The 20,224-nt window shown below is 45.0% G+C and overlaps 2 protein-coding genes across 3 annotated transcripts; one reads left to right on the plus strand and one right to left on the minus strand.

Annotated features, from left to right (window-relative positions):
* Positions 1-961: 961 nt before the first annotated feature.
* Positions 962-6,894, minus strand: adob (2-aminoethanethiol (cysteamine) dioxygenase b). The gene is made up of 3 exons (XM_083651081.1): positions 6,793-6,894; positions 5,646-5,948; positions 962-4,403 (listed from the first exon to the last, which is right to left on the minus strand). The coding sequence occupies exons 1-3, from the start codon at positions 6,861-6,863 to the stop codon at positions 4,052-4,054; spliced, it is 726 nt and encodes a 241-aa protein (XP_083507207.1). The 5' UTR covers positions 6,864-6,894; the 3' UTR covers positions 962-4,051.
* A 787-nt stretch (positions 6,895-7,681) lies between these two features.
* On the plus strand, positions 7,682-19,828 carry LOC310789301 (calcium-responsive transcription factor-like). 2 transcript variants are annotated; one of them, XM_083650913.1, is made up of 6 exons: positions 7,682-7,797; positions 9,946-10,092; positions 11,233-11,297; positions 14,449-15,451; positions 16,649-16,755; positions 18,685-19,828. In XM_083650913.1, the coding sequence occupies exons 1-5, from the start codon at positions 7,753-7,755 to the stop codon at positions 16,703-16,705; spliced, it is 1,317 nt and encodes a 438-aa protein (XP_083507039.1). In that variant the 5' UTR covers positions 7,682-7,752; the 3' UTR covers positions 16,706-16,755; positions 18,685-19,828. The 2 variants fall into 2 exon arrangements, with proteins under 2 accessions (XP_083507039.1, XP_083507040.1); XM_083650914.1 differs by having other exon boundaries at positions 7,703-7,797; positions 9,949-10,092.
* Positions 19,829-20,224: the final 396 nt, after the last annotated feature.

Raw genomic sequence — 20,224 nt, forward strand, 5'->3', positions numbered from 1 at the left:
AAGATAACTGAAAGTTTGAAAAATAATTTATTTTTAAAAACACTGGACTAAAAAACTAAAACAAGACATTTCGGTGTTCATGCAAACACCATCATCAGTTAATGCAGCAGGAAATCCAATCAGAGAAGACAGGTGGTTGGAAAGAGGGGTGAAGGCGGCCATAGAGGAGGAGGGGCTTTGAGACATCACTTGTCCTCAGCCTACAATGCTGTGTTAAAAACTGTTCCTCTACGCTTTATGAAACCAACAAGCTCCACCTCACAAGTGGGGGGGAGGGGCACCGCCATAAGCTGCTGAGGACACCATCTTCTCTGGCAAACACACACTAGACTACATCTCAAGAAGTCATGTGACTTCATGCCATGTGTTTGTCATGTGAGTTTTCTTGTGTGGATTTGTTTGCCAGAGTTACTTCCTGCTGTGCTGCATTTACAACTGATGTCTTTTTTTAATAATAATAAATAAATAAATAATTTTTAAAACGTCTATTACCTGGATGTCTGAGAAATGAACGTACACAGACAAGATAACTGAAATGACAGTGAATCTGTGTCTACATATAGGTCATGTGTTGCCTTGTGCATCAAGACATAAACCGTGATCAAGACTCAATGTTTTTTCCCATATTGTCCTGACTGTGTCACTCAATATTTCCAAGACATGTCAATTCATTTTTCATACTTTCCAGACCAGAATAGAAATCGTCTATGGCTGGTAAACTTGGTATTGGTTCAGCCTCCTGTAGGCCAGAAGCCTCCATTGAACAATGATATTGAGACAGGAGCCTGACCCCATTGACCTCGCAGTCGTTTTTTGCCCAACATTCCAGAGAGAAACAGAAGGAAATCTACCGTCAACATCATCATCAGTAAGTAGCAAGTAGGACCTCAAATGTTAGGAAATAAAGTCGACACGTTTAGGCAAAATAAACACATTTTATGTGAAGTGACAGAAAGCCGTCATTACAGGCAAAAATGCATCGATACGGACACTGTTCATTTAACACCAACTGGTTCAGGATCAGATCCTGGGGTCTGGTTCACTTCAGGATCAGATCCTGGGCTCTGGTTCAGGATCAGATCCTGGGCTCTGGCCCTGATTGAAATGACAAAACACACACTACATCAGTCTCAGTCATGATTCTGTAGATGACATTCTGTTGAGCAGCAGTGGAGAACGTAAGGTTTGGGTTCAAGGGGGGGGGGGGGGTTTATCCATTTCAAACAAATTTGCAACCTTGAACGCATCGGCGAATATTTCAGATGATTATTTCCCCCCAGAACAGAATGATTGTGTTCGGTCAGAAGGACTTCACATAACTTTAATGTGCTTTGCTTTCATGCCACCAATCATTTTTTAGAGTACAGGCATCAGTTACGGTTACGCGGTGCAGATGTTAATATATCTTTTAATTAAATTCCTACCATGCCTTCAGACTCATTCATTGCTTTATGGAGGGAATGCTGGTTAGCAACAGATAATTTGCTCCACAAATTATGTTTTATGGTTGTTATACCTAACCCCCTTTCCTTAACCACAACCTGAACCCTGAACAGTGATAAAACCTTTAGATTGTCAAAAACATGGATGTTTCTTTTTAACATTGTAACTTCACCAAAAAGTGAAACCTATCTTTTTTTCTGCAGGTCAGAATCGCAACATCACCACGCAGTTTCATCGTCTTTTAATCACAATAGACCTGAGAATCAACTGCTCTTTCAAAAAGACCAGTCTACAGTTTGTCCAGTCCTAACTCCTAACTGACCTGTCAGTGTATTGGTCAATTGCCCGTTTTCACATTAACTGAAGACTCACACGGTCCAGGAAGACCGAACACCAAGGCCGTGCGTGACGTCTACAAACTCGCTATTCATTTCAGTAGATTTTAAGGTCAAGTCGTGTTGAAACATCAAACATCAGTGGATTATAAACATGTCAAAACTAATGCTGTGTTGTTTACAGTGTGTTTACAGCTGCTATGTTGACAACTGACTCTTACCCGAGTGGAAGTGGCACTTCCTGACATTCAAACATCTAGATCTCCTTCATGTCCTCCACACTGAGAACAGAACATCTGTCACGACCAACGCTTTTACCCAAAACACTCCACAGCACGTCGACTGTGTTCGATTTATTTTTAGCATTTCTGCTGCAGTCATGTGAAAACTTTTTCACTCCGGTTTGGGTGATTTTCTCATGTTTTAAATTCAGTCGGTTCAAAAAATGCTTTCATGAAATGCTTTCAAGACCTCAGTGGATAAACTCCAAAATAGGTGGTGGTTATGCTGAGAACTGAGAAATTGACATTTTGGAGATTTGAACTTCAAAGTGACTGTATGTGACTGTGACATAGGAATCAAACCGATTTATAGAGAGCCAAAGTGAACGTCACTTCCTTCTTCAGCATACGTACCAGAGATTTTCATCCGCCATTTATTTTCCAATAGATAATAGTTTCGTAAAATGCGTATAAAAATAGTTGTACTTGTTCAAACCAAACGGTTCAGTTATATTTAGAAACAGGAGAGACCACAGAACATTTCACTCAGACCAAAACGTTCAGAAAAATTGCGGATTTAAATAAAATATTTTTTCTATGTTGTTGTTGTTTTTTGGTCTGAGTGAAATGTTCTATGGTCTCTCCAGATTCTAAACATAGCTGAATCACTTGGTTTGACCAAGTAAAACTATTTTTACAAGTATTTTACGAAAAGTCAATGGAAAATAAAATAACAGATGAAATCCCTTGGTACACATGCTGAAGCGGGAAGTGACGTTCTCTTTGGCTCTCTATTTGAACACAATCCCTTAATACTCCACATTCCCACCGTCTCCAAACTCCCGACGCAACATTTCCTTCAGATCTCAAAGCAGCCTCTCTCTCCTTCGCTGTCGCTATAGAGCTCAAGTCACGTGACGTCTCTTGCCCCGGAAGTGAGTTTCCTATCCATTTTCTCCATAGACATTTTGAAAAAAAAATCCTTATATAAAAAGAGTTTTAAGGCTGGCCTGGAACCAAGCCAACCCGTGACCTACTGAATCGTAAGTGACCATAAAACATTTCACTTGGAGCAAAAAAACAAAACAAAAAATAAAGATTGTTATTTTTTGCTCCAAGTGAAATATTTGATGGTCAATCACGATTCAGTTATATAAGGATTTTTCGAAATGTCTGACATCACGCAGTCCTGACATTTTTACTGACTCAGAAACTCAGAAACCACAACTATTTCCCCAACGCTCCTTCAACGCCAACATCTAGACATGAGCTCCACGGTATATGGCTGATATTTTGGGGGAGGCTTTTTGCTCGGATGGGGAATGACATTTTTTTAGAGTTGGGGATTCAAGTAGAAGATGAGGGCCATCCTCAACATCCTGGCCTATATGAGCTCGTTTCCAAGAGCACCCTCATTATGAAGTTCAGTATCTGACCTCATCATCTTCCTCATCTCCTGTCCTAACAAAAGTATTCGAGGTGCAAAAATGTATTGTATAGCCTTTGCAAAACACCCAAAACAGTGCTTCCGCTTTTCCTCTGCCGGGCAAAATCATTCAAGTCACCTTAAATTTCCCTAAAGTTGTGCTGTAGACCAGTGATTCTCAACCTTTTTTCATACTTCTTCTTATGAGATTTCTCTGACTCAAATCTTTAGAATATTTGTATATTATCATTCGATATGATTTTGTCCAGAATTCCATGCCATCTGTATTTGTAGGTTGAGAGATAACAGTGAGGCAGAATAGTCATTCTCCTGTTATATAATTGTGTTAACTTGGTGAAGTTTAACAGTTCATCAAATTGCTGGGGGGACCCCCCCCCCTGGTGGTCCCCGGACCTCACGTTGAGAACCACTGCTGTAAGACCATTTTCGGAGAATTCTGCATCCTGACTGAGGCCCAGGCTACAGCATCACATTCTATTGTCAAAGAAGACTCAATCGTGGTCTGTGAAGGTTTATCCCAGTTTGTCCCGCCAAGTCCGACGCAGCCTGGCAAAGGCCTCGTGCGCCTCCGGAGTCCTCTGGACAGGGGACATGCGGGGGGACCCTCAGAGGGAGACCTCCGGGCCGGGGTAGGGCTCCCCACCGCACCAGAACTCTGAAGGCTGAGGGATCTCCATCAGCCACACCTCCTTGTCCTCGGTGTGCTGGCCCTCTGGCTCCGTCAGCACCTTGTAGTAGTGACAGTCCCTGCCGTCTTGCGGCTCATAGGGCGGGGCCAGGATGTCGAGGAACGCCGCGGGCCCGTCCACGGCGTCGATCCGGTGCAGGTTGTCCCGGTCCGGGGAGAGGATGCAGGGGGCGCTCTCCTCCGTGTACTCCTCGCTGGAGCGGAGCACGGCCCGCAGGCGGCCCCCGCCCCGGGACACGGAAGCAGCCTGGGCAGCCGGCCGGTCCAACCTGTTAAGCCGAGTTTATTTAGTCAGGGATGCATGATATATCGGCAATCATTTTGTATCGGCCGATGTGAGTCATTTTCTAATCTACCGTGTCGGTCCGATGAGCAAAATACAGTTAGAACAGTTAGAATTTTCATATTGAAACAACGCAGGCAATTTATGAGCTTATGCAAAGGTTTTGGAAATAGACGTTCCTTTTTCAAATTCAGTGTTTACATGTGTTTCCAGTATCATCAGCATCATAAAAGGGAGCAAGTTTCCATTTTTTACAGCGACATCTTTATTGACCAAAATCATCTTATGACATCACTGATGATGTTATAGGCACTGATGATGTCATAGGCATTGTGACATCAGTGATGTCATAATAGCAATTGTCATGGTAAATGGTAAATGGCCTGCATTTATATAGTGCTTTTATCCAAAGCGCTTTACAGTCAGTAGGTACATTCACCCATTCACACACCGATGGCGGCAGGTTACCACGCAGGGTGCTGGCACACCAACGGGAGCAATTTGGGGTTCAGTGTCTTGCCCAAGAACACTTCGACATGCAGACTGGAGGAGCCGGGAATCGAACCACCGACCTCTTTTATCCAAAGCGATTCGTGGACGACCCCTCTACCTCCTGAGCTACAGCCGCCCTAATTGTCATGTCATCAGTGATGCGAAGTTGACATTTGGTGATGACATCAGTGAGTGACATCAATGACTATGTCAATTGTGTCATCAGTGATGCAAAGTTGAGCAATTGTGCGCTGCGCTGCCTGCGCATGCCAATAGAGCGCGCGAGGCCACACAGCGACCGAGCTGCAGGGCAGGCGGGCGAGGCCGCGCAGTGGCCGCGCCTAACAATCGAGCGCGCGTAGAGATTTCTATTGTACAAAATTTGATTATCATAGAAACTTGTTTTTCTACCGATTATATCGACATCTGTAAACATCGGTTATCGGCCATAACAGAAATGTTAATATCGGTTATTGTCCAAAAATGTTCATATCGGTGCATCCCGAAGTGCATTTTCACCAATGGAGCCGAGGGGGCCCCTTTCTATTCCCGCACTGGCGCCAATGCGGGAGTGAGTAGCAGTAGTTGTTTGGTGTGCCATGGCTGTCTGTCCTTGTGTGGAGATGTTTGGTCAGATTCAACAGATTAATTAGCCCATGCCACATGATCAATCAAACATTATCCAACAGTTGATTGATAATGGTTGATCGGTGTGCCATGGGCGTTATTAGCCTACCTGTCGAAGCAGCTGATGCGGGCCTTGCCGTACATGAGCCTGAGCATGCCGTGCATGCCCGGGTGGTCGTGCAGAGGGATGCTGGCGCCGCTCTTCAGCAGGAACACGCCCATGCTGAAGGCATCTGTCTCGATGATGTGCATGTAGGTGACGGGGGGCGCGCCGGGCGAGCCGTCCCCGGCTCTGCGGGGCGCCAGCTTCAGGTCGGCGGCTCGCACCTCCGTCAGCAGCCTCTTCAGCTCGCTGTGGTTCTCCAGGAAAGCTCTACCAGCCGCCTCGCCCAGCGCGAGCGGTGCGGGCGTCCTGAAGGTAGAGACATAGAGGTATGAACATTTCATATTGGGATTATCGTGACCAAAATGATCACGTTATTAGTATTACCGCGGTATTGTTAAAAGGTGTTGGAAATGTTCTCAAAAGTACTGATACACTCACTGAAATCATTTCACCACGTTTTATATTGAAAGCCACAAATAAAATTTCCAATTTATTAGAAGGATAAACCCCTTGAGATGAACCATGTCGTTTTCGAGGGGGTCCTTATTAGCACAAATGTGCAGAAAAACAGGTGTTACATAAAACAAGCAATATACAAATACACTCCTACATACACATAAGAAGCTCTCCCTGGCTCATCCCCAAGCCCTTTCCCCAAATATAGCATAATACATACAGTGAGAATACATGCTGTAAGTGTACACATACCCAGATAAGGTGAATTTACAATCATGAGCAAGTTATTTCAAAATCTCATTTTTATTTTTAAATTTCTTTAAAAATAATTAGAAGCAAGAGCAGGTTGTTTGAAGATAATTGAGAAAATTAACATCACTATGCACCTTTTACCCTCTTCTTCACACACTCATACCACACCTATTTATTCTCACTCCAAATGTCTCTTTTGGGTGACTTTGTGAGTAGCAGTAGTCGTATTTTGAAGAAAAATACGTGTGTGTTAATATCTGGACTACATAAACATGTTACCCAATAAGCACACGTTAGCAAACGAAATTCTTATGAAAAAGGTGTTGGTTGGTTCGTAAGAAGGCCACAGAGAGGTCAAGTGGGTCAATTTAACTGGCCATAATGCAGGAATAACGCGCACGGTGTATCGTTAGACCGGGAATCGTTTGATCCCTAACGTTACCTGAAGGTGAGCAGGGCCTGGCGCGCCAGTCTCTGAGCGATTGGCACCATGCTGCTCTCTCTCGGCTTCATACCAACCCGACCACCAAGCGCCCCGCGTCGGCTAGCACTCCGAGCTGCTAGGCGCTAGCTAGCTTCAAAGGTCGTGTGTGTTGAGAAGACAAATCACTCAGTCAATAAACATGACCCTCCTCCTTCTTTGAGTGTTTATATGGCGGTTGGCAAACCAGCTTAAAGGTGCATTACTCCTTCACTTTCCATGAGCTGAAAGAACCAAGATACTGTATGTGTCTCGTTGGTGGCCATTATAGAAAACAGGAACATTAGATGCTGAATGTAGTTGTGTGTTCCTACCATCTTGATTGTAATCAATTAACAGGTGATTACAATCAAGTGACACAAACAGCCAATGAGGCGTGTGTACTGTAGTGCCATATTGGTAGGAAAACGCTTGTGACATCATGGAATACTATGAAATTTCCTCAAAGTGTGGCGCAGTTTTGTCATTTATATTGGCACACGGAAGTGCAGGCAGAGTGAGAGCTCACTGTTTTCTCCTCCTCTCTGAGCATCCTGTAGGAGTGGTGTGTGCTGACTCCCGCCTCCACCATTTGCCCTCGTTTTTCTTGCTTAATATGAACACGCTGAACTCTACATGGAGAAATATCACAGTAAATGTTTGTGTTTAAAGTGAGTTCTCGTTTATTTCACTGCTTTCTGTCACACACGTCCGCAACCGCACCAGCCAGCTTGGCGGTTTACCGCATTGTGGGAAATGTAGTCAGTGGGCCATGCCAGTTGCCGACCTTTTGCAAGGGCATGCACTACACTACCCAGCATGCTGTGTGCCCTTTTACACACATCCCCAGAATGCCTTGCGGTCGCACGGAGGCCGAGTAGATATACTTGGGATACTTTTGCTGGACAGAGGAGGAAAGCGCTCGTCAGGATCGTGGTCGGGATGCGTCGACATAGATTTTCTTCGTCTTTTGCATGGAATCGTGAGGTAGGTAGAGTCTCTAGGGATCATTTCCCACACGCGTTTCTCGTTTATTTGTCAGATTCCCCCTGTAGAATGAGGCTATGCATGGATCGCACTCAGCCACGGAATGTTTTTGTTGTGGCCGCCGCCATCTTGAGGAGCAATTAGATGCCAAAACAAAACGTGAATGATCTCAAAACTTTTCTTTCGCTGAACGCTATATTTTGACATGGTGAGTGAGAGCGTAGCTGAAAGGCTTTGATGCATAATAATATGCAGGTCGTGTTAAAATTGTGTGTGAAACTGTCACCGTTTTAAAATGTGTGAAATGTGCAGTCTGTAAAAGTCAGAGTGAATTATGACGTCACACACACCAGGTTGGCTTCATAAGCTTGGAAAAAGTATGAAACTTAAAGTGAGATTTCTCGAAAAGTACAGAAGATGTAAAAAAAAAAAAAGTTTAATTAATGTGATTTCAGTACTAAAAGTCTTTATTTGATTACTTACTATCTAACTTTGTAAATCTAAATTTGAAGTGGGGTGCATGATTAGTCGGTTGAACTGATTGTTGCTCCCTATTATTTCAGCTTAGGTCATGATTAAATGTATGTTGAGTTTATTTAGCACAAGCAGAAAAGACAACAACAAGCAAAATACAAAGAACAGTGGATAATACAGGGGGAGAATGGAAGCCCAGATGGCTTGTACAGTCCTCTCCCATCATAAGCCGTTCATACAGAACTAAGCAAATAGCAGATTTCTAAACGGAGAAACACAGAAAGACAAGAGAAGAGATTTAATAAAGAAAAAGACATCACCCAGCAAGCAAAATTAGGCTACATCATGAGGACCAATCACAGCCGATTTGGGGATGATTTAGATTTTAGACGTCTACGCCAGGACCTTAGCTGACGTGGAAATATGACGTTACCATGAATGTGCATATTCAGTTATTCTGCTATGTGTATTCAGCAGCTTTATATATAATAACTGTCCAAATTAACAATTATGCTACATTTTTCAAAAAAATAAAATATTGCCCCACTGGGATTTGAACCCAGGCTCTCCAGCGTGGCAACACACTGCTCTACCTTTTCCACTTCCTCCACTCTCTTCTGTCTGTCACCTGTCCCTCCCACACTCTCCCTCCCTCCCCTCTGTTTGCATATGGCCCATTTCCACCGCAGGTAGTAGCGCGATCCCGCTCCGCTCGACTCGATAAATGGTCTCATTCCACCACTAAAAACTATCCCAGCCCGGGTTGTATTGGGGTCGAGTCGTGCTACTTTTAGTACCTGCCTCGTCGTGGTTCTATTCTGTGAACCCGGGTTCATACGGTGACGTGAAAACATTGTTGACGACTGATTGGTCAGGCAGAATCGTGTTTACTCTGTCTACTGACTGTCAATGCAATGCTGGCGGCTGCATACCAGTTTAGTGGACTTACCTTCTCTTCTGTTATGTATATTTCCATCAGTCTTTTGTGTTGCTGCCTTCGCCTCCGGTGAAATAAAATCGTGGCGGGTGTTCAATTGTCTGAGAGAGAGAAAAAGTCCGCTGCCCAGGAAGCTCTGTAGCTGAGTGCAGGCTGCAGCGCTCCGCTAGGCCGCAGCGGGTGTTTGGTGAAGCCGCGGTCTTGCCTGGTGAGAGGCCGCGGGGTACAGGCTTCACTCTGTTGCGCCTCTCCCGTCCCTGCACAGTGCAGCGCATGCCTGTGAGTTTGACTAACTACAAAGTGATATCCATTCTCCTGGCCGTTTGTCACATTTGCCCATGTACACTGTAGGTCATTTAGAGGCACCAGTATTTCATAAACAGTTTAAAAGTTCTGTGGATGGATTTAATTGTAACGTTATGTTATAGCCTACTTCGGCTATAAGCGAAGGACAGATATGCGGTCGCTATGACGACCAGCTGTGGGCGGGGGTGGGTGGGGGCAGATGATCCGCGGTGGAAGCAAAACGTCCATCGGGCCGAAACGATTAGAGCCGAGTGGTGACGAGCTGTGCAGGGCAGTAAAATGTGGTGGAAATGATACCTGATCGACGTGTTAACTGTTGCCTGTTGTTATCTTGTTGTCTATGTACTCATACTGTGTCAGCGTCTTTGGGTCATTGAAAAGCACTTTATAAATAAGACAAATTATTAATATTATTATTTGGTGTGCCCCAGCAGCTGGAGGCATCCGGGGTGGATCTGCCCCCAGAGGAGAGCACCACCACCGTCCACCTCTATCAGCTGACTGACGGCCAGCTCATTGAGTTGGACCTGCTGGGCGACAGCGACAAGCAGACGAGCAGTGACGACTCTGATGAGGAGGTGAGATGGAGAGGTCCACAATAACATGTGCAGCACTAGGTCTGACTTTATTAAAGCAGCTATGAGGAACTTTTATCTGGTTATGAAACAGTCTAAATGTAATACTAACATCTTACCTACATCAGCAAATGAGAAAATCAGCGAGGAGATTGGCAATAGGGCTGGACAATATATCGATATTGTGATATGAGACTAGATATGGTGATATGGAATAAGTGTTGTCTTTTCCTAGTTTTAAAGGCTGCATTACAGTAAAATGTCATTCTGTTCTAGCTGTTCTATTAATTGCATTCACCCCCTTATGGTAGTCGTCATATCCACACTAGGCCAAAACCCTAGCACGCAGCTCAGTCGCTGCGCGGCCTCGCCCACAGCTCAGCTGCTGCATGGCCTCGCCTGCTCTATTGGCATGCACAGCGCACAATTGCCCAACTGATGACATCACTGTCACTGATGATGTCATAATGCCTATGACATCACTGATGATGTCACAATTAGGGCTGTCCTCTAAGAGTTGAATAGTCGAGTCATCAGTCGAGAGACCCCTGAGTCGATGGCAATTCCTCGAGTCGAGCAGTCGTTTTTTCCCCATCTAAATTCCAATGTTAATTTCATTTGTTAATGTATTCTTCTTTAGATTTATTTAGGCCCTTTAGTTTTTGAGAAATAGGCTATATAACTGTTTAAGTTGTTATCCATACATGTTGTTTTAATGTTTATTAAAAGGTGAAAATGAGAAAATTGGCTATATGAGCTTCATTTAAAAAATAAATATGTGTCCTGCCTCTCTCAATGCGTGTTGCGTTCAGGTGCACTGTAAAAAAAAAAAAAAAAATGCAATTCCATCGCGGGCCGCCAGTTGAGTATCACTGCATTAGGCATTCTAGTTTTGGAGGATATCAGTATCTTCACCCTAGCTTTAAAAACGGGTCAGTTTTTAGGTGGCTAGAGGCTCTGAAACACAGTCATGTTGGCCCCAGACGTGTCTTGCAAAAAGGGCACTTATCCTTCAGAGGCCAAACGGGCAGGTGCTCGGGCGCCACCTGGGGTCTATCTGTGGACGTCCCTGCTTGGTATCAGGACAATTGTCCTTCCATAAGTATTCCTCATCCGTGTTTGTAACTGTGTGTTCTGTGTCAGGAGGAGGAGGAGGTGCAGGAGGAGACCAGGTTCAGGAGGAGAGAAGGTGGAACCAACGAAGCCAGGTGTGTATGCTCATAAGACGAAGCAGAAGAACAAGAGAGAACCGCTTTTATGTATGCTCACATGCTAATGCTGAAGAAGGGCTGACAACTCTGATCTTATGCCCCCCAAAAAGTTAATTTATTTATAATGTTTCGATCCTCAAACAGATCTTTGTCAGGTGACTGACATACACGCATGCCAGGAAGTGTTTGCAGTGTTTCCCATACATAAAGGAATTGGTGGCGGGCTGCCACAATAATATTTTGACCGCCACAATAAGATGTTGACCAAAAAAAAAAAAAAAAAAAATTTTTTTTTTTTTTTTTTACACAGTGCACCTGAACGCAACATGCAAGATATCCGCTGAATAAGTGTCCAATAAATGTTCATGTCATTCTGGCCAATACTTCTGTTATAGCATTTCAGTCTGGAATATGGAATATCTTTCAATAATCTATGATTTAGCTGCTAAATTGTCAAATACCGCCATCTGCTCGCTACCCAGGCACTTATGTATGTACAGTACTTAACCCAACTAACTTAACCTAACTAACTATCCGGTGTGCACAACACTGTCAGCCTAAACTCCGGCTGACACCCCAAAAACCTACAATCCGCTACAGAAAAATGTATATTGTTTGTTTATTAACTGGCCCCTCGCCTTCTATCATTTCACGAAAGTGGCAAAGCAAGTTGAGTATCCCTGACCTATAGGGAGAAATTTAGTTTGTCATTGTAAACCCACAGCACAGTAATGATGACATGTTCTTCATAGATCTAGCCTTTTAATTTTGCTCTTAAGCTTTCTCAAAGTACACCAAATTCATCCATTTTACTTTAAAATGTTTAAAAAAATCTCGCGGGGGGGCATGCCCCCGCACCCCCCTAGGGGGTCTGCGGGCCCCCACCACAAATTCTCAAAATCCTGTGGGAAACACTGTGTTTATATAGACAAATTCATGGGTACACTCTAGGCTTGCTGCGGTAGTCGGTGTTACACGGTGGTTGGGCATACACCGATTATATAACATGCCCACCGGTAACACCGTTCATTTTTAGAAGGAAAAAATGAAAGAACAAAACTCTGCCCGCTCGTGCCAGTTTCAGCGTGCGCCGGTGTCAATTACAAGCGCTCCCTCAGTCCTATCTGGGCTGTCTGAGTTTGGCTCCGACGTTCATCATATCTCTCTGGTTAGACCAGCAAGTTACTACGTTAGTTGTACATGTTGTGAACACAACCCCCCCCTCATAAGACCCTTATCTAAGCATGTGTGTATTCTGCTGTCACTGCCATCTCTGGAAATGTAGTTTTAGTACCACAGCTAAAAGTCTGCTAGCATTGATGCTAATACCATGACTAAAAGTCTGCTAGCATTGATGCTATCGGACTTAGCTATGATAAAACCACATGCTACTCACCTATCATCATTGTCTGGTTTACTGCTGCTTGCTGGTAATGTTAATCCCATGGCCAGAAAAAATCCCAAGACTTGTCGCTGAAGTCGCTGTAAAGCGCCCGTCAAGGTTCTGCGCAACCTCGACTTGGAGTCTTGTCGCCGCCAGCGAGACTGTACATACTCGAACGTACCTCGTCCAAAACGTTCTCTTGTCGTTTACCAAGAACTTGCAATCATGTCGGTGGGGGAACATTTTATTGTCCCTCCATTTCAAAACTCATTCCGGTGAGCCTGCAGAAGGCTTTGCTAGATGAGGGACAAGCACTGTAAAATGAGGAAATGGCATTTCCTCATTCCTCACAACAATGAGTTGACGCCGCGGAGTCACATTTTCGAGGAGCTGCACGCCCCCTACGCCGAGCTGCGCCGATAGGACGCCCAGCTGCGGCGACCCCCTCAGTGCCGTCGATTTCGCTCGAGCATAATTCGCGCTTTAGTTCTTGTCGCTGTTCGTCTCTTTTCTCCAGGAGGGTCTGAAAAGGTGTGCTGAGTTATGCGAGGGCTTCAGCCAGCCAGCGCAGTAACTTGTGAACGCACGACTCGCGAGTGAGCAGCAGCAGGGAGGGGAGGGGAGGGGAGAGGCAGAGGATCTCTGTAGCTTTATTTAAAATCTTTATTTATACTGTGTCACCGGTAAAACCGGTGTTGTCACGTGTTTATTACGCGGTGGGAAAATGTGCACACCGACACCGTGGCATCCCTAGTACACTCGACTCTGGCTAGTGGCTAGGAGGTGGAGCTTGCTTGCATTAGGTTTCAACAGCAGTATAAATATCAAAGAAAATATATACATCTTTAGACGCAGCATTAAGTATCAAAAATATCACCAGAATGTATCACATCCAAGGGTCTAGAAAACGATAGTATTAGTCACAAAAATAGTTCAAATGATATACGAGGAAATAACAGAATGCAATATAATAATAATATGATAATAGCTGTTTCCGTCCTCCCTTTCGCATCCTAAATCATTTTTATATCAAGGTAAAACCAGAAACAAACTGCAAAACATTTCATTCTGTACTTTTAGAGTATTGAGTGAGTTGTGCCTGTATGACCATGTACAAAAAAATTGAGCGACGTGCATGCAATTCTCGGCGGGTAGGCACAACTCAGCATAACACGAGCCGTCGCTGCAAAATGTATATAGCCAAAACACTGTCAAATAAAAAATAACTGCATTCATTTTTTCCTTGGTTTTGTAAAATGCTTGTAAAAACTAGTTTTACTTAAAGGATGGCTTTACCGGTAATTAACCCACTTTGTATCATTAATAATCTCGGTCATATAAGCACATGGGCAGTGTTTACCTCTATCTGTGTTTTCCTCATGGAGAGCTCCCATTTCCTCCTCTGGCAAAGCGCTCCGTTCTGGCGCGTTTTGCGTCACAACGGAGCTGCGGACGTTCTGCTGGAGACGTGTAATCTGCTCCGAGGGCGGCTGCTATTGTTGATTTAAATGTTTTCATGTATGCGCACATCCACATGGAGAGCCTTAACGAGCCTTAATGACTTGCAGCTGGCAGGGTGGAGTTTCTGCAGACAGGAGCAGGAGCATTTATCTCCCGTAAAACAGAGAGAAGGTAAACACTGCCCATGTGCTCATATTACCGAGATTATTGATGATACAAAGTGGGTTGATTACCGGTAAAGCACACCCTTGAAGTTCAGCGATATTATAATACAGCATTAACAACATCTTTGTTTCTTTACAGCATGGAGGAATCAGAGGAGAGTATGAATGCTGTCGAATGGAACAAATTCCTAAATGACCACTACGTCGAGGGCAATTACATTTATGGCCATGTCGCCAACGAGGCCAGTGTTTCCACTGTGCTCGAGCTGCACAAACGGGTCACGACGACGACGTTCAGCGTGCGCAACTCCTCGTCTCTGCAGTACAACCCAGCAAAGGTGGACAAGGAGAAGTTCAAGTTCAGCCCTCGCTCCATCTTTTACTCCAAGTCCGTCAGTCCGTACATCCCCGACGATGGCGTCCCCTTCCTTTTCGGTGGCAGTAAGGTTCTGGAGTGTCAGTTTGGACCCATCAAACTGCGCCCAGCCAATGTGTCGGACCAGGACTATGCACACGGCCGGAAAGACACGAGGAAGATGGGGTGCGAAGCGAAGATCACCATCAAACAGATCTGCCGGTTTCCTCAGTATGCCGTCACCTCGCAGAAGAACAGGTGCAGGGAGCAGAAGAAGATGAAAGAAAGAGTGCTGGAAGACATGAAAGAAGGAAAGCAGATGGACTTTGAAAACCGATACTACATGGAGCTGCCGCTGAACGAGGCGCACACGAAGCACAAGATCGGAGCCGGGCTCTCCGGACCGGCCCAGAGGATCCATCCCACGCTCACTCAGTGGATCGAGCGGCTGGTCGGCGAGGGGGTGACGCGCAGCCGGGAGGTCCAAGCCACGCTGAGGCACCTCGTGAAGACCAGGATGACCAACACCGCCGCCCCCAGCGAGCTGGACAGAGCCTACTACCCTCGAATCAAAGACGTCAAGAATCACATCTACCTCTCAAAGTGCCGCCTGAGCGTCGCCAAGCGCAAGCAAGAGAGGCTTCGCCAAATGCGACAGTCACCGTACCAGAGTGAAATCCTGTCCACGGGCCCAGCAGAAGACTGCCCGGGGGCACCTGTTCAGATGGAGCCAGACGAGAGTGGCATCACCCAGAATGAGTCTGCAGATGCTATATCAAGGACAAAGGTATGTGCATGGTGTTATAACCAGTGCCTTTTATACAGTTTGTGTTAGAGCTGCGCACTTAATCAAATATGAATAGTGATCAAGATTTTAGCTTCCCACACAGGAGAACACAAGGACCCCCCTGAACTTTCCCCCATCTAAAAAGACGAGTCGGCTGTATGGGAATATTTAGGCTATTGTAAAAACACAGATGGTCCGCACATAAAGGTCCGCAATACCGCAAAACCGTGGTATTTTTGTCCAAGGTTATCATATCGTCAAAAACTCATACCGCTGCATCCCTACTGCTGACGGAGCCCCTTGAGTTTGCACACACATGAAATGAGCCTGCCCCCAGAGGTTAGAGATGGTGTATGATGTTGACAGACCTGAAACACCTCACGACCCCAGTTAACATCACTGATGACGCGTCCCCGCGCATGCTGTAGTATGTATATTTGAAACTAAAATCCTGGCTCCCCCTGGCCAGTGACACTTAGGAATAGACTAGGTGACAACCAAGTATAGTTTGGTGACAAGCTGGAGAGACAGTTGACGGTCGGAGAGACGGCATCCGGTACGGGATGGGTTTTAGCACCCCAGCCTGGCTCTCTCGTGAGGGAGAAATCCACAACCGCTACGGATCAGCCTCCTGAAAATCTGCGCAAAGATTGGCGCGGCCTGGGGTCCTTCAGGCTAGAGCGAAGTTGAGGCATCCTCCCTGCCCATGGTACGGCATGGTAGGATTGCCTTCTTCCACGGGAGGTTCTGGTGAGACGAAGGAGGTGCCCGGCCTGGAATCACCCCACAGGGCCTTAGACCTCCATGCACCGAAGGTCTTTCAATGCTGCGGTGTAGCACTAAACTCTATTGCAGCGGATTGGGCGTGATCAACCCTTCCGCGGGCAACGTTGCAGACAGAGTAGGAAGGCTGACCCGTGAGCGGCTGTTTCTGGGACGTGGGTCGTAATCGGCCTCAGCTGGGTCTACTGGGCGAGGGTGTATGATGTTGACAGACCCAAAACACCTCACGACCCCAGTTAACATCACTGATGACGTGTCCCAGCGCATGCAGTAGTATGTATATTTGAAAGAGAAAAAAAATATTTTTTTTGTTTTTTGTTTAACCGATGGGTTCCCAGATTGTGTCGCAATGAGATTTTTTACCTGTCTAAATAAAGGAGAAATAATTGTTCTTCTTCTTCTTGTCTTTTGCAGTGCTGTTGCTGGGCGGACTGTACACACATGAAGAACACAATAGAGTGGTTGAAATGAGCATAAAGGGGCGTGGCGGAGAGCCTCGGCGTTGAGTTCCGGTTATTCAGGTATTGAAAGGACGAGCATGCCCTGGCAGAGGTTAAAAACATTTTCATTTCATTACTTTTTTAACCGATGGCTTCCCAGATTGAATCGCACCTAATAATATCACCATTCAGTTCAATGGGATGAACATTAATTTGATCATTCATTTTGCATACATAAATGATACCTATTGATATTGAGAAAAATAAAAAATATTGACAGGGTTGCCACATGTCTGGAAAGTACTTGAATTTCAATATAAAAAAAAAGTACTTGAAAGTGCTCGGATTTATAAAAGATGTCCTTAAAAGTGCTTGAATTTAGCCTAGCGGAAACTCTTGAGTTTGAGCCTCGTGCGCTGCGTCGTCTCAAAATTGCTGGGCCAAGCTTGATACAGTTTCTTCCTATTCTACAGTATCACTCTGCAGTGTGCACTCTACAGGATCACTCTGCAGTGTGCACTCTACAGTATCACTCTGCAGTGTGCACTCTACAGTATCACTCTGCAGTGTGCACTCTACAGTATCACTCTGCATAGGCTGCAAGCAGAAATGCCTCATGGGACTCATGAGACTGGTGTATGTGAGGATCTCTGTGAATTATTGGCCTGCAGATAGATAGATAGATACGTTTTATTTCTGTGTCATGCACCATATTCCTGGGCTTACAAGACACAAATCATTCAAGTTCGACAATACAAACAAATCAACAAACAAGCTACAAAAAGCTCAAACATAAACAAGACAAGACAGAGTCGTATATTCAGATAAACAACTTCTCCATTCTGAGTTTCCAAGCACTCCCAATAAACCTGGCCCAACTGAAGACTTCATCTCTGAATAGCCATTCCAACTTAGCATCATGTCCTGACCAAAATAGTTCAGGTTTCTTATTTTGCATGAGCTGAAATAAGAGGCAATCTTCGTTCCTCATATAGCGTACAATGAAACAAAAAATGAAATTCATCTTCCACAACCCCTAGTTCACATACAGTACAAAGTCTCTCCTCCTCAGCAATAGAATTGAACCTGCCCACCTCAATAGCCAGAGGGAAGGTACCCGTTCTCAACTGGGCACATAGAGCTCTTCTGGATCCTGCCATTTTGAAATAATTTGTCCTTGAAAAATGCAGGAAGTCTCATAGCAAAAGAGTGGCAACCCTGTATTGATTTCAACCATATTACCCAGCCCTACTTCAGAAACAACAGACAATTGATCAAATAGGACAAAATGTAAATACTGCAAATCAGATGATGCGTGTGTACTGGATCAACATTTATTGAACAATCAAGTGTCGTGTCTCATAAAGAACTTGAAAATGTATTTTATCATTAAGTTGAGCTAAGAAGGGGGCAGTGGTAAGCACTGTCGCCTCACAGCTCGAAGGTCCTGGGTTCGATTCCCACCTGGGACGCTGTGAACGCTGAAGGAATGCGTGCCCGTCTGCATGTCCTCGAGTGCCCACCGCCCGGGTGGGGTCATCAAAAGGGCCTTTCTGTGTGGAGTTTGCATGTTCTCCCCGTGCCTCCCGGGGGTTTCCTTCATATAGGAACCCCCTTCACCAAAACATGCAATATCCTGGTTGCTAATGTGGTTCCTCCTCTGGTCGTTAAGGGCGCCTGTTCAGAGGGAGGGGAACTGGTTGGAATAGCGGGAACCTCCCACGTGCTATGTCCTACAGGTGAAGCTTCCTCTGTCAGGTGAAAAGAAGCGGCTGGCTAACTGCCCATGTCTCGGAGGAAGCATGGAGCCAGTTTCGGCTCTCCCCAGATCGGCAGAGGGTGGAGTAGCAACCAGGATACATAAATTGAATTCGCAGTAATGGGGGATAAAAATGGCATAAAAAATCGGGGGGGGGGGGGGGGGGGGGATATTGATAAAAAAAAAAAGTTGAGCTAAGAAGTTTGTATAGCAGTATTAGAACAGTGACAATACATTCACATCTGTTACAGAGCAACATTCCCCCCCAGACCCAGCAGCCAACAGAGGTATGAAGAAGGCACATGACACACTGGAAATCCTGCGCGCCGCCATGACGGACAACTGTAAACACATTCACTCGCTTGTAGTCGCCGGCGCCGCTGCCCATTCATTTTTGTATTGGATACGTCTCTCAGCACCTTCCAAATCATGCTGGGATACCTGGTACCTGGCGGCGGACGACAGCGACGAGAGGACGGGCCAATTTCCAAATCGACCAATCCAAAAGGGAAAGACAGCAGGACAGCCAATCAAGCCGCAGCGACGAGACTACAAGCGAATATGGTGGTGGTGGGGGGGGGGGGGGCGTGGCCCGGCAGGAAACAGGAAAACTACACCAAAAAAAAACACCTGTCTGAAGAAGACTCTGGTGAAGAACACAAAAATCAATGATTTGAAATTACTGGTAGAAAGTTTGACCTCTGAAGACTCTGGCAAAGGGCAAATCGCTGAAATTACTAGTCTGCCTTTTTCTCCTGTGGGGTGTTTTGGTGGTGTATGTATATATATGTATGTATGTATGTGTGTGTGTGTGTGTATATGTATGTATGTGTATGTATGTATGTGTGTATATATATATATATACTTTTTTTATGTTCTCATAAAAACTTAAAGGGACACTGCCAATTTTCAATGCTGACTTAGTTTCACATAATCTCACACATCCGCAAACTGTAAACACTTTTGCAGGCATTCATTTGGTCTGACAGTTATTGAGAATGGATTTGAGTTAAGTTGTGGACTACGGACCAGTGATGTCATTCATGCACAAATGACATCACTGGTCCGCAACTTTACTATAAGTCAACTCATCGTTCCTTTTTGGTTTTAGGAATACACAATATAAATAAATAAATTGGACATACATTTGTTTGAACAATCATTTTCTATATCATACCATCTTAACTCAACATAATGTAAGGTGTTTAGAGGCAGAAAGACTGCAGTCAAACAGTTGGTATCTCCAGCTCAGACAAGTTGCTGGGGGTTTAGCTGCTCATAAACAGCTCTCAGAGCCAATTGGTTGGTCCCACCTAAATGAGTACTTTACTGGCTGTTTTGTGAGCTTTTTGATGAGAATTGATCATTTTTATTGGGTGAGATTATTTTTTTTTATCCCACGATGGGGATGGGGGCTTGGACTTGGGACTTTCCAAGTTGGACTTGAGCCGCACTTAGGTCACACGCACACACAGTGACTTGAGACTAGTCCTCAAAGACTTGAGACTTGACTTGGGCTTGAGGTTTGGGACTTGTAAACAATCTTTATTTTTTATTTTTGGTGTATTAACATTAAGGGAATGACTATGAATTATTATTTTCTAAATGCAAGAGGTTGTTCAAGCAATTTGAGAGCATGATTGATCAATTTCACATTTTGCACCCTTGGACTCAAAAAGCCCCCGCCTGTGTTTAAATTTGCTCTGCTTGTCCTCAAACTGTACTCTCACACTCAAAGGTTTTCTGCTTGCACAGATTTCCTGCACTCGCACTGAAACATCCCCTTCTCAC

This window comes from Poromitra crassiceps (genome assembly GCF_964638095.1).
Source record: "Poromitra crassiceps genome assembly, chromosome: 14".
NCBI classification, from domain to species: Eukaryota; Metazoa; Chordata; class Actinopteri; order Beryciformes; family Melamphaidae; genus Poromitra; species Poromitra crassiceps.

Coding starts and splice junctions, on each gene's coding strand:
- LOC310789301 (XM_083650913.1), top strand. CDS start 7,753: ATGCGTCGACATAGATTTTCTTCGTCTTTTGCATGGAATCGTGAG. Junction 10,093..11,232: donor GTGACGACTCTGATGAGGAG/GTGAGATGGAGA, acceptor GTTCTGTGTCAG/GAGGAGGAGGAGGTGCAGGA. Junction 11,298..14,448: donor GGTGGAACCAACGAAGCCAG/GTGTGTATGCTC, acceptor GTTTCTTTACAG/CATGGAGGAATCAGAGGAGA.
- adob (XM_083651081.1), bottom strand. CDS start 6,863: ATGAAGCCGAGAGAGAGCAGCATGGTGCCAATCGCTCAGAGACTGGCG. Junction 5,949..6,792: donor CAGGCCCTGCTCACCTTCAG/GTAACGTTAGGG, acceptor CTCTACCTTCAG/GACGCCCGCACCGCTCGCGC. Junction 4,404..5,645: donor CGCATCAGCTGCTTCGACAG/GTAGGCTAATAA, acceptor TCGGCTTAACAG/GTTGGACCGGCCGGCTGCCC.